Source organism: Sorghum bicolor, chromosome 1 (assembly GCF_000003195.3).
Source record: "Sorghum bicolor cultivar BTx623 chromosome 1, Sorghum_bicolor_NCBIv3, whole genome shotgun sequence".
NCBI classification, from domain to species: domain Eukaryota; kingdom Viridiplantae; phylum Streptophyta; class Magnoliopsida; order Poales; family Poaceae; genus Sorghum; species Sorghum bicolor.
In genome coordinates this window covers 72,468,313-72,479,802 of record NC_012870.2, presented here as the reverse complement: position 1 = coordinate 72,479,802, position 11,490 = coordinate 72,468,313, and the positions used below count along the sequence as shown (strand labels likewise).

The window sequence follows — 11,490 nt, the reverse complement described above, 5'->3', positions numbered from 1 at the left end:
GAACCATGAGCGATCTCGACGACGGATAGATCTGTGCGCACGTTAGCCGTACGTGCCCTGTTCCCTGCCCTGCACGGCTGCACGGCCATGGGATCGTCTGTCTGCCGGCTGCCGTGCCGCCGTTGGGAGAGAAGCCGAGAACGGGGTCCGCCTCGTTGCGATCGCGACTGGTGTTAGATGGGTCGACAGCGCCAGCAAATCGGGCAGGCAGGCAGGTGCGTCTCTGCCTGCGCTGCGCAGTGCGCACTGTCTCCATGCCATTGGCCGCGGGCCAACCTGACCCGACGCGCATTCTGTCAAACAAGGCGGCGGCGGCGGCCTGGCAGCTTCTGTTCCGCCGGCTCGCGCGGTACCTTGACGCCGGAGCAACCTCCGATCGGGCCCGGCACATGGACGGCTCGGATCTGCCGGCCGCCGCTTCGCACGCTCATCGCAGAACAAGCGGTTATAGGCAGGCGATTCAAGCACAGTTGGGAGATACTGTAGGACTGACTGATGCAGTTGCGAGGTTGTGACGTGCCCGTTGGCGGTTGACGCGCGCACGCCGTGCGGGGACCGGCCGGTGGCAACGGGCGCCACACGGCGAGCGGGGAGGGTCGGCGGGAGGCACGCCACACGTCCGGGCGCGGGGGAGCCACATTTAACTCTTTGGAACGGTCGCGAGGCCGCGGCAGGCGGAGGCAGGCAGGCAGGCAGGCAGGGATCTGAGGGGAGGACGCCGCGCGGAGTGCATGCGCGCCGTGTGACCGGCGTTATGTCGTCGGACAGTGTTTCCGTTTGATCGCCTTCACGGGAAACCGGCCGGGGGGCTAGTACCTCCACCCTTCTTCGCTGCCTCCGTGTGTCCGCGCCAGGCGCGAGCGCATGACTTGATGCTCGATCGTCAACTTCTACTCTAATAAGGTAGGCGACACAGTACGCGGTACGACACCCCATCCCGTGCATGTGTGCATGATTAAAGCTATAGATATACACACGTAGACAGCATCCTAAGGACGAAATGCTTGATCCAGCGGGCAAACTTCCTATAGTAACGAGAGATACCGTACTGTTTGTGCTCTAACTGTATTTTGGTTAGGTTCACAGCATCGACTAGGACTAGTTGTTAGATGAAATTAAAAATTAACTAGCTAGCTAGCTAACTAACTAACTAGTACTATTAGCTATTGCATGTTTCAATCGACGGTTAATCTATAGTTTTTTTTTTGAAATAATGAACTAGTTGTAAGCCCATTTGTTAGCTAGTTATACTTGACAAATGAGCTTACAACTAGTCAATGCCTTGGCTGATTTTTAGCTTACCTATTAACCGTTTGTTTGGATCACCTGGATTGTTTTTTAGCAGCTACTAAAGAATGATTGGATCACAGATGGGTTATTATAATATAACTATTATAATGTAGTTTTTTTTGAATATGTGAAATTGGATTCTTGGATTATTATGGTGGATTATGAACTATAATAATTGGAGTGTTTGGATTCTTGGATTATTGTAGTGGATTATTCTTAGTTCAAGTGAAAAGTACATGTATAATTTTTAAAAAGGCAGTTCCAAGGTGGATTATATGAATATTATAATCAGAGATTTTGATTAATTTATAATAATCTACCTCATAATCTAACACGTTTGGATCACAAATTAAATAATTTTAGTTGATCCAAACATGTCCTAATAATTGGGACATACTAGTATCAAACAGTTTCTGGTAGCACAAGTATCTAATAATTATAATATATAAGTGTAGCTAGCATACGAGACGCGAGAATATCAGTACGGCGAAGCTTCAAACGATATATTTTTTTTAAAAAAAAAACCAGCTTCAAACGAGTTGGATGGCGCGGTATTGTTTGTCCTTTGTCCCAGTGGGCTGGGCTTGATATTCTCCACCGCCCCGCCATGAAGCAATCGATCGGTTATTCCTGATTCTTTCCTTGCATCATGGAGACACGTATATTACGCGGATAGATGACGACGACCCTCGGCCCGCACGACCGCCAGTTGCTGTATAGGCAACAACGGCAACAGGCCATGCACGCACGCACGGCGACGCCACGCCACGCCGACACGCCGAGCGCGGTACGTGCCCGCCCGTTTCTAGCATGCTCCCATTCCATCTCGATCGATCAATCACCGACCGAGGACCAAACGGAAAGCAAGAAGGATCGTCTCCTTCCGTCCCGCGCGCCGCGGCCGGCTCATGCTCGGCATCTGCATGCATGCTGCCGAAAACCAGCAGCGCGGCGCGCGCACCGGCCGGCCCCGCCGTCGCCCCGACGCCCCGACACCGCCTCCCTTTACGCGTCATGATATGCCGCGTGATGGCTCTCGTTCACGCGCGCGCCCTCACACCATCGGTACGCATATGCATGTTTCCTCCACCGATATGATCTAGAATTAACGAGCGCGACCGGTGGGTGGATCGGATCCCGGCACGCCTAATAATGAGGGCGTACATACGTACGTTCGTTCCAGAGACCAGAATGACAGCTGATAGATGACGCGGAAACTAATTAACCCCGCACGCGTCATTATCCCGTGATAATTAACGCGGGGCCATCTGGATCACTAGACGACTCCTGTAGGAAACTGAAAGTTCGTCCTGGGTCCTGGACTCCTGGCCGTACGTGGCCGCTGGCCGGGCAGCCATGCAGTGGAACAGATGGCTGTGCGGGAGCGCGAGCGAGGGTATGCGGCGCAAGAGCGGCTGCCGCGCTCGCTCGCTGTGCCAATAATTAAACGAGCAAAAGCGACAGCAATTGGGAGTTGAGAGTCCCGGCCCGGCACGCACAATCATTGAGCCGTATATATTGCATATAAAATGGGGTGCCTGTACACACACGTACACCTGCAGACAGGTCCAAGCCACACAGGGTCTCTCATATCAGCATCCAACACTGTAGTCTGACGTACATACGCTCATCAGTATGCATGTATGTGTAGCAGAAGACTAGAAGCATCTCAATCTAATCTAATATACAGGGATCAATCCTCTGACGATGATTATATTTAACCTGTTTGAAACAAAAACAAAAGACAAAGAAGCTAGCTACGTACTCCTATCGAAAAGGGAGCAAAGTAGACCGAGAGAGGGACAGAATTACAGCATGCATGCACAAAAATATACATGGATGGATGGATCCAGTGCTAGGGATCAAACTACGGCTATTTGGACTACCCTATCAATAAGCCTATGATTGATTGATTAGCTGATGGGAACACGAACAACTAACTTAACCCTCCGGATCCAGAAAATAGCTAGAGGATCGGAGGATCATCATGCATGTGTTACTGGCGACGTACGCGAGCTGAGGTGGATGGAGTGTACGTGGTATTATCTGCAGTGGTGGGCGGTGCTCGATCGGTTCGCTGCTGCTGCTGCTTATCATCATCATGCACGCGCCGCAAATCATCATCGATCAGCAGGCGGCGGAGTGGGTGAAGGGGTTGAAGAAGTGGTGGGTGGCTGCCTTGGGCCTGTCGGGCTCGGCCTTGGCCGCCGCGGCGGGCCCGGCCAGGCGCTCGCAGGACGGGCAGAGGCTCAGCGTGGCCGCCGGCAGCTGCATCTGCATGTAGAACGGCTGCGGCGGCGCCGGCACGCCCGCCGCCTGCGCCGCGGACGACGGCGGCGCCTGTGCCGCCTGTGGGTGTAGTGGGGCGAACTTGAGCGCGCGGAGCTCCTGCAGCTCCCGCTGCAGGCGGCGGTTCTCCTCGGTCAGCGACTCGCAGCAGCGCTTCAGGAGCTCGCAGTCCACCTCCGTCTGCTTCAGCTTCGTCCTGCGCGCGCGGCTAAACCACGTTAATTCATCAACCATACGTCAGAAGAGAGCTTAGTCCTAAACCCAAGCATATGTATACTCTATATAATATTATTTGTATATTTATTTATTTATTTATCTTCTGTGGGCTCGCTGGTTTGCGTGCATGCATGGCATGGGCGCAACCGAAACCGTCTTCGGGACGGGACATTTTTTTGTTCAATCAAAAACGAAAAATCTTTGTGATGGGCGTGCGTATCGCGTAATACGGGCAGTACTAACCTTGCTCGTCTGTTTTGGAACCACACCTCCACCTGGCGTGGCCTCAGGTTGAGTTGCTTCGCCAACGCGACTTTCTGCTTCTGCTCAAAGGCAAAAGGACACCCCAACAGAAAGCAAAAGGAGCATGTTCAGAAAATAATAAACTCATCTCGAATTCTCGATATATATAGTACTATATAGGGGAAAAGAAATTAATGAAGAAGAATATCTGTATACTTCTTTGGTGACACCCTATTAAAATACATATATGTGCAAAAAGAGATAACTAGTATATGCAGTATATATGTGGTGTTGTAATGATCGGCCATGTACGCAGCAGTCGAGTAATCGATCGATGTAGTCAAGTGCAGCTATATTTGTGGTGTGGTGTACATGTAGCAGTAGCAGCAAAGCAACCAGCAGTCAGTCGATGATCGGGAGTCACCGAACCGAACGTGTCGCGCACGCAGGGGTAGACCGTAGACGGGAAGTAGAGTAGCACGTACCGGGTTGAGGGTGCTGTGCTCCTTGAAGCGGTCCTCCAGGAGCGCGGACTGCTCCTTGGTCAGCCTCAGCTTCTTCCGCGTGCTCCCGTCGTCGTCGTCCTCGGCGCCGGCGCTGACGGCCCGCGCAGCCGCGGCCGCCGTCGTCGACGACGCCCGTTCGCCCTCGGCGTCGTCCACGCGCTCCCTCTTCACGCCCGCCACTGACAGCGACGACACGCTGTGCGCGGCCCCGCCGCCGCCGCCGCCGGACCCGGTCGCGGTGGCGGTCGCTTCGTCCGGCATGCTCAGCGTCAGCGACGGCTCCAGCTGCGGCCGCGGCGACGGCAGCCGCGCCACCGCCTCCATGCTCAGCCGGCTGCTGCTGGTACCGTGGCGCACCGCATCGGAGGCGCCGCCTCCGCCGAGGGACAGGCCCAGCGCCAGGCCGGCATCGTCCAGGTGGTGGACGTCCTCCTGAGCCATGGCGTGCGGTCAGGACCAGAAGACGAGCTAGCTAGCAGTATGTAGCTAGCCGCCACTTCAGTTAGAGCTGGGTTTCCCTCTGACGGCCGGCAGGGCAACCAAACAAAGCTGCTGGGTTTCCCCTCTGACGGCCGTGCTCGTGGGCAGCGTTTGGGCGTGTGCGTGTGCGTGCGGGGGGGAGAGGAAGCCAAGAAGGTGAGGGGAAGGAGGCAAGGAATGTGAAATGGTTGAGGAATGAGAGGAGGGCGGTCGAGGGCGAGAATATTTGAGGAGGAGCGGGGAGCCGGCAAGGGACAAGCGGATGCACGCGCACATCACGCGACGCGAGCCCGCCCACGCTTTGACACTTGCTGCAGAGGAGGAGAACCTTTGACAAGGCCATGGGGCCATGCATAGCGGGTTGTTCACCTCAGCTGGGGGTCCAACTCCAACTCCAACCGAAACATCCCCGGCCGCTGTTGGCTTGGCTGGCTGTGCCGTGCTAGCTGCGGAGTAGCACATCAACAGTGCCGCCAAAAAGGCCTGGGTGGGATTTTCTATCGGGGGAGGGGGATGATTGGGGATGAGGCGCCAGGCGGCCACGTGGACGCGCCTGTGCACAGGGGCAGGCAGCAGAATACCAAAACGCACACATCGTTCTCAGTAGCTCAAAATGCATGCCCAGGAGCAGGAGGAGGAGGAGGAATACTATTTTGCACCATTTCTTCCGATATCATGTGTAGTGCAAAAGGCGAACCGTACGTATTATGCAAATCGATCGACCAAAGGAAAAAAGAAAAGGATGCATGACGTGCACATATGCGAAGAGAACGAACGTTCTGGAGCAGTTAGGTACGACGTACGTACGTGTATGCAACTATATATATATATATATATGTTTATACAGACATAAGCGATCTATCCGTTAATTATATAGCATGTTGTTCTTTTCTCTGTTTACTTTGAATTTAGAAGGAACTGATGAGGTACCACAAAAATGATGAAGAGATATTGCTTGGCATCTACTAGCTAGGATTGCTCCTATTCCAAACTACTGGGGATGAAGAGGATGAGGCACCACATCAAGTGCTTGTCTGTGAGATTGTGGCAACATTACTCATCACCCACTCAGCCAACCATGCATGTCGTCTGTGATGCTCATTTACTGGCCTCGTAGCTGGGTGCCTTCCTCCCAATGTCCGGGTTACTTTCCTTCTCCATCCAGCATCCCCAGCAGAGCTTTTGCACCCTTTTTCTGACCCTAACCTTTGGTAGCAATCGCGTCAGTTTTTTTCTTCAACATAAAACATACTCCCTCCATTCCAAATTGTAAGTCATTCTAAAAATCTTGGAGAGTCAAAGCATTTTCACGTTTGACCAAAATTATAGAGAGAAATACTAAGATTTGTAACGTAAAATGAGTACACTATGAAAATATAATTAAGGAAGAATCTAATGATACTTAGTTGGTATCATATATAATAATTATTATTTTATTATATAAATTTGGTTAAACTTAGAAAAATTTGACTCTCTAATATTTTTGGAATGACTTACAATTTGGGATGGAGGAAGTACAATAGACATATAGCTACTTACTCCCATGCCTCACACTATTGGCTGGCATTATGGTCCGTCACTAAGCCATGTTTGGGATGCCAGATTTTTTTTCCCGTTCCTATGTTTTTGTGAAATTAAACTGACACTTGTCAAATTCATGTGTGATTATTGTGAAATTCCTAAGTTCTAAACGGACTCACTTGCTATTTAGCCTTTATTCAGACTAAATGACCACTTAAACGAGTAAAACATACATTTAAACCAGATAAATGGTCGATTAAACAAAAACAATGTACTGTGACGTAGCATTTAGACAAACAATGAAAAGAATATAATATAATTAACAAAAAATGAACACTCATATTAATTTAGAGATTTAAGGCCTATTTGAGAGGATTTCTCGACCCTTTGCTAGGTTACCCGGAGGAGTTAGAGTCAGCGAAGCCATTTTTTCTAGTTTTGCTAGCTTTAATTCATTTTAAAGAAAAAAAAGATAAAGATGGTTTCATGCTATATTATACAAAATTTCTTAGGAGCTACAGCTATTTTAGAGTAGCTTCTATTATGAGGCCTTGTTTAGTTCGTGTAAAAAAAAAATTTAGGTACTGTAGCATATTTATAATTATATCAATTAGTATCAATTATGGATTAATTGGACTTAAAAAATTTATCTTATAAAATATTTGTAAACTACATAATTAGTTATTTTTTAATTTATATTTAGTGTTTTATGTATGTGTCTAAATATTTAGATGTGATTGAGTGAAAAGTTTTTTTTTATATATGTAGGGCCTAAATGACACAACCATCTCAGCTGTCGTCAATTCGCGTAGCTGCCGCCTGCCGCACCTTTCGTCACAAAAATTCTAGCGGGTTGGACTTGGCCTGTTGCCCTCTTTCCACACCACCTCACAGTAACTGCTTTCCACATCGGACACCGAACATGGCTCTGGAAAACGAGAGGGAAAAAAAAAGAACATAGGAAAAGGGCTTCAGGAGGACTGTGGGGCAGGCAGAGGGCCTGTTGCTCCATCCTGTGACAGACACCTTTCCAATGATAGGTCTGGAGTTCACATTACACGCATCCTTGACTGGCTGATTAATCTTCGGTTACGTGCTGATTAGGGGCGTGGGTGGATTAACTACCGGGGAGATTTGTGTCCTTGTTTGGTTGGTCGATCTGCAGCCACAGGGATCCTTTTGCGTTGCGTGTCGCCCTGTTCACCACATGGCCTGCCTGCCAGGGATGATGAACAGGCGGTGGCAGAGTAACGGAACGGAATAGAACCATCGACTGCCGGTGTTTGTCATCCAACCGCGTGTGCATCATGTGGATTCTGTATGATGATGATGATGATGATGGGGTCATGCAGCTTGTAATTTGTACTTACTGCCAACACCGTACGGTTTGGATGCCTGTTAAACACGACGTTTAGAATGTTTATTAATAATAACAAATGACATAGTTTATTTAGGCTTTGTTTAGTTCCTAAAATTTTAGATTTTCGGACACGGTAACATTTTTGTTTTTATTTGACAATTATTATCCAATCATAGACTAACTAGACTTAAAAGATTCATCTCGCGATTTATAGACAAACTGTGCAATTAATTTTTGTTCTCGTCTATATTTAATACTCCATGTATGTGCCGCAAGATTTGATGTGACGAAGAATCTAAAGTTTTTGGAAAAACTTTTTGGAAACTGAACGAGGCCTTACATTTTCAGCCGTACATCTGTGCCAATACTCTATATATGTACGTCTAAATTGATTTGTGACAAAAATAAATTGAGGATGTCAAAACAATAACTTCCTCCGCGTTAATGCTGATGAAACGTACTAGAAAAAAAATCCTATAAGGGTTTGTGTTGATTAATCTTTCTTAAATTGATTATATTTATAAAAAATACTGGCAATAATTATATCTTCATATAAGCTTAATAATACTAATTAGGTTTCCATAAATATTAATATTCTCTTGTATATATTTGCTTACAAAGTTAAAAATATTTTAACTTATCGAGAAGTGAGAATAATACTCTTTGTGAGATGAAGGGAATAAGAAAAAATATCCATATTTACTATTTTATATAAAAATAGTCTAAGTAACCCTGAATTTTTATTTAAATTATCATCGTCGCCATTATAAAAAACAAACTAAAATAAATCCCTAATATTTATCTAAATTATCGACCTATGTAATCTAAAGTAACTCTATAAATTAGCAGCCGAATTATCCACTTCTCCCATTATTAATAATATAGTAAAAGAACTAACCTATATATATACACACACACACACACACACACACACACACACACACACGTGTATACAACATGTGTCAAACATATGGAGGTGTGACGAAAAGGAGACAATTATAAGTGGCAACAAAAAGTATATAAAATAATTGGTAAATAAAATACAATAGTGGGATAAAAATAAGAAAATATTTATATAAGTACTCCCTCTGTCTCTGAAAGCTTAACTCCTAGAATCTGTGTCAGACAAACTTTTTTAAGTTTGACCAATTTTATAGAAAAGAACGTCAATATCTATGACATAAAATGAGTATCTTATGAAAATATATTGTATGATAAATCTAATGGTATTAATTTAGTACTATAAATTTTAGTGTTTCTTTCAAAAAATTTGATCAAAGTTTTAAAAATTTAACGTAGGACAACTCTAGAAGTTGAAGCTTTTAGGGACAAAGGGAGTATTGTATTAGAATATGAACAAATAGGGGATAATTATTACTAAAAGCATGTAAAAATGCATGAGATGCAATGCAAAGGAGAAACATTATGAATTGGGATAAAATTTACACTTATTTCGCTTAAAACTACCGGCCCGTGCAATAGCATTGGTCTGATGTAGTAGTAGTTTTAACTACTAAGTTTGTTCGCTTGTTTAAAAAGTCATGACTGAAAGTATTATTCATTGATTTATTGTTAAAGAAAAATATTGTTGGCTGACAGAAAAAATATGGCTTAAAAGCATACTCTGTGGATTGCTGTCGAAACATGAATAAATTTTAGTGGATTATGTGACATGCTAACATGGATAAATAAATTCCTATTAGTGGATGACTTGGCTTGCTAATGTGGATAGCTTGTATGAATAAATATGCATCATAATTAGAAGCACTAGTGGACTACTGACGCGAAAGGCTTGCATATTAAGATTGGCTTTTAATGGGGTTTAGGATTATAAGAGATAAGAGATTTCCATGCCAATCCAAATCTCTGCCGTACCAAACATTATTTGCCTTCGCATGTTGTTTCCCTCCTACATTCTAGCATCCTGCATTGGCAGACTTACTAATTCTCAACCACAATACAAGACGTAGCAGCACGGCCATTTTAGTGCAGTAGGAACGCCTTATAAGCTATACCCTACAAATTAAGTATAATGCCATACAGCCAAACACACCTGTTTTTTTAGCGGTGATATATTGCCATAATGTACATCTCGCTGCCTTACACGTATCCAAGATGATTGCACCAGGATCAGATGAATGTGGCGCACCACCAAATCGATCGGTCATCAGATGCTGATTCTTTTCACATGATTATTGGAGCTCCAAAGGACAACAGTACTACGTGCTTGCATTGTGTGTGTACTGTGTAGCAGTCTGGGGGCCAGCATCCTTCAACAACAACACATGAGATGCCGGCCTTTTTATAGTTCTTCATGCATGCACAGGGCAAGATAGATGCTGCCATTATATAACTGTTATTACTTGCGCAGAGTATATAGGTGGTGCCCAGAGTGCCCTTTGGCACAGGGGATCACGTATAGCCAGCCAGAGCCTGCAGCACTGGCCCTCCCCATATTACCTGACTGGCCTCTGCATCGATCGTTTGACACCAAGGTCTTGTTTACTTGCAAATTTTTTTGTACAATGTGAACAGTAACATTTTCGCTTCGTTTCGTAAATTACATACAAACTTTGTAATTAGTTATATTTTTTTATCTATATTTAATATTTCATGCATATGTACCGTAAGATTCGATGTGACGAGAAATCTAAAACATTTTGTAAAATATTTGGGGAAGTAAACAAGGCCGAAGCATGGCATAGATGGCGAGATGGACACACCAACTAATGGCGGCAAAGGGGTTGTGCTTCATTGCACCGTGGCCCCGCAGTGTCTTGCTCACAAGGGGAAAAGGAAGATGACGCGGGGCCGAGCACCACAGCACATTGGTGCGGCCTCACAAGCAAGAAGCAACCATCAGTTGGGTTTTCTGGGTGTAGGTTGCTTGGGGCACTTGCCACTTGGGTTGTTCCCCTCACTTTTGACAATAACGTTGATGTGGCCAGCGACTACTCCCCATTAATTTCTCTCTTGAGATTTCTTGACAATATACTATTAGATGATGACTTAATAATGATGATGAGATGGGAAACTAATATTTCTGCATTGTGATTAAATTTGTACTGTACCATGATAATGGTCATGATCAGGAGCCTGATGGGCTCAATGATCAGCTTGCGATCTATCTACCAACCGCCCCCATTTAACTGAACTGTACTGTTGTAGCTAGTTGTCCAATAATCATCCTAAAACCGGCCGTGCAAATGGATGATGTTCACTGCCAACCACAATATCATAGGGTATGTGTCATCCAAATGCATGGACTTCAGCTCAAAATTAGCTCGCATCACGTTTAAGAAACACACTCCCAACGAACGATAGATATTTTTCACGCGGAAATCAGTTTATTAAACCGAGGCATTTGTCCTGTACGTCGGATCGTGCTAAAAACGTGAGATGAATCATGAGCTTGACTCGAGTAGTAGCTAGTAGGTTCAATTATTTGACTAGACTACCATACGTTTCTTTATGCAGTGATCTATATAGTTGGAAGTTGGAATAGACGTATTCCGTGTGTTCATTTTGCGTGCTCTAATGTTATTGTCACAGTTATGTTATTGATGCCGTAGTTGAGTACTCTCT

The 11,490-nt window shown here is 45.7% G+C and overlaps 1 protein-coding gene across 2 annotated transcripts; it reads right to left on the bottom strand.

Moving 5' to 3' along the window:
• Window positions 2,976-5,458, bottom strand: LOC8085250 (homeobox-leucine zipper protein HOX19). 2 transcript variants are annotated; one of them, XM_021451726.1, is made up of 3 exons: window positions 4,524-5,458; window positions 4,039-4,118; window positions 2,976-3,787 (listed from the first exon to the last, which is right to left on the bottom strand). In XM_021451726.1, the coding sequence occupies exons 1-3, from the start codon at window positions 4,983-4,985 to the stop codon at window positions 3,418-3,420; spliced, it is 912 nt and encodes a 303-aa protein (XP_021307401.1). In that variant the 5' UTR covers window positions 4,986-5,458; the 3' UTR covers window positions 2,976-3,417. The 2 variants fall into 2 exon arrangements, with proteins under 2 accessions (XP_021307401.1, XP_002465609.1); XM_002465564.2 differs by having other exon boundaries at window positions 2,976-3,775; window positions 4,524-5,452.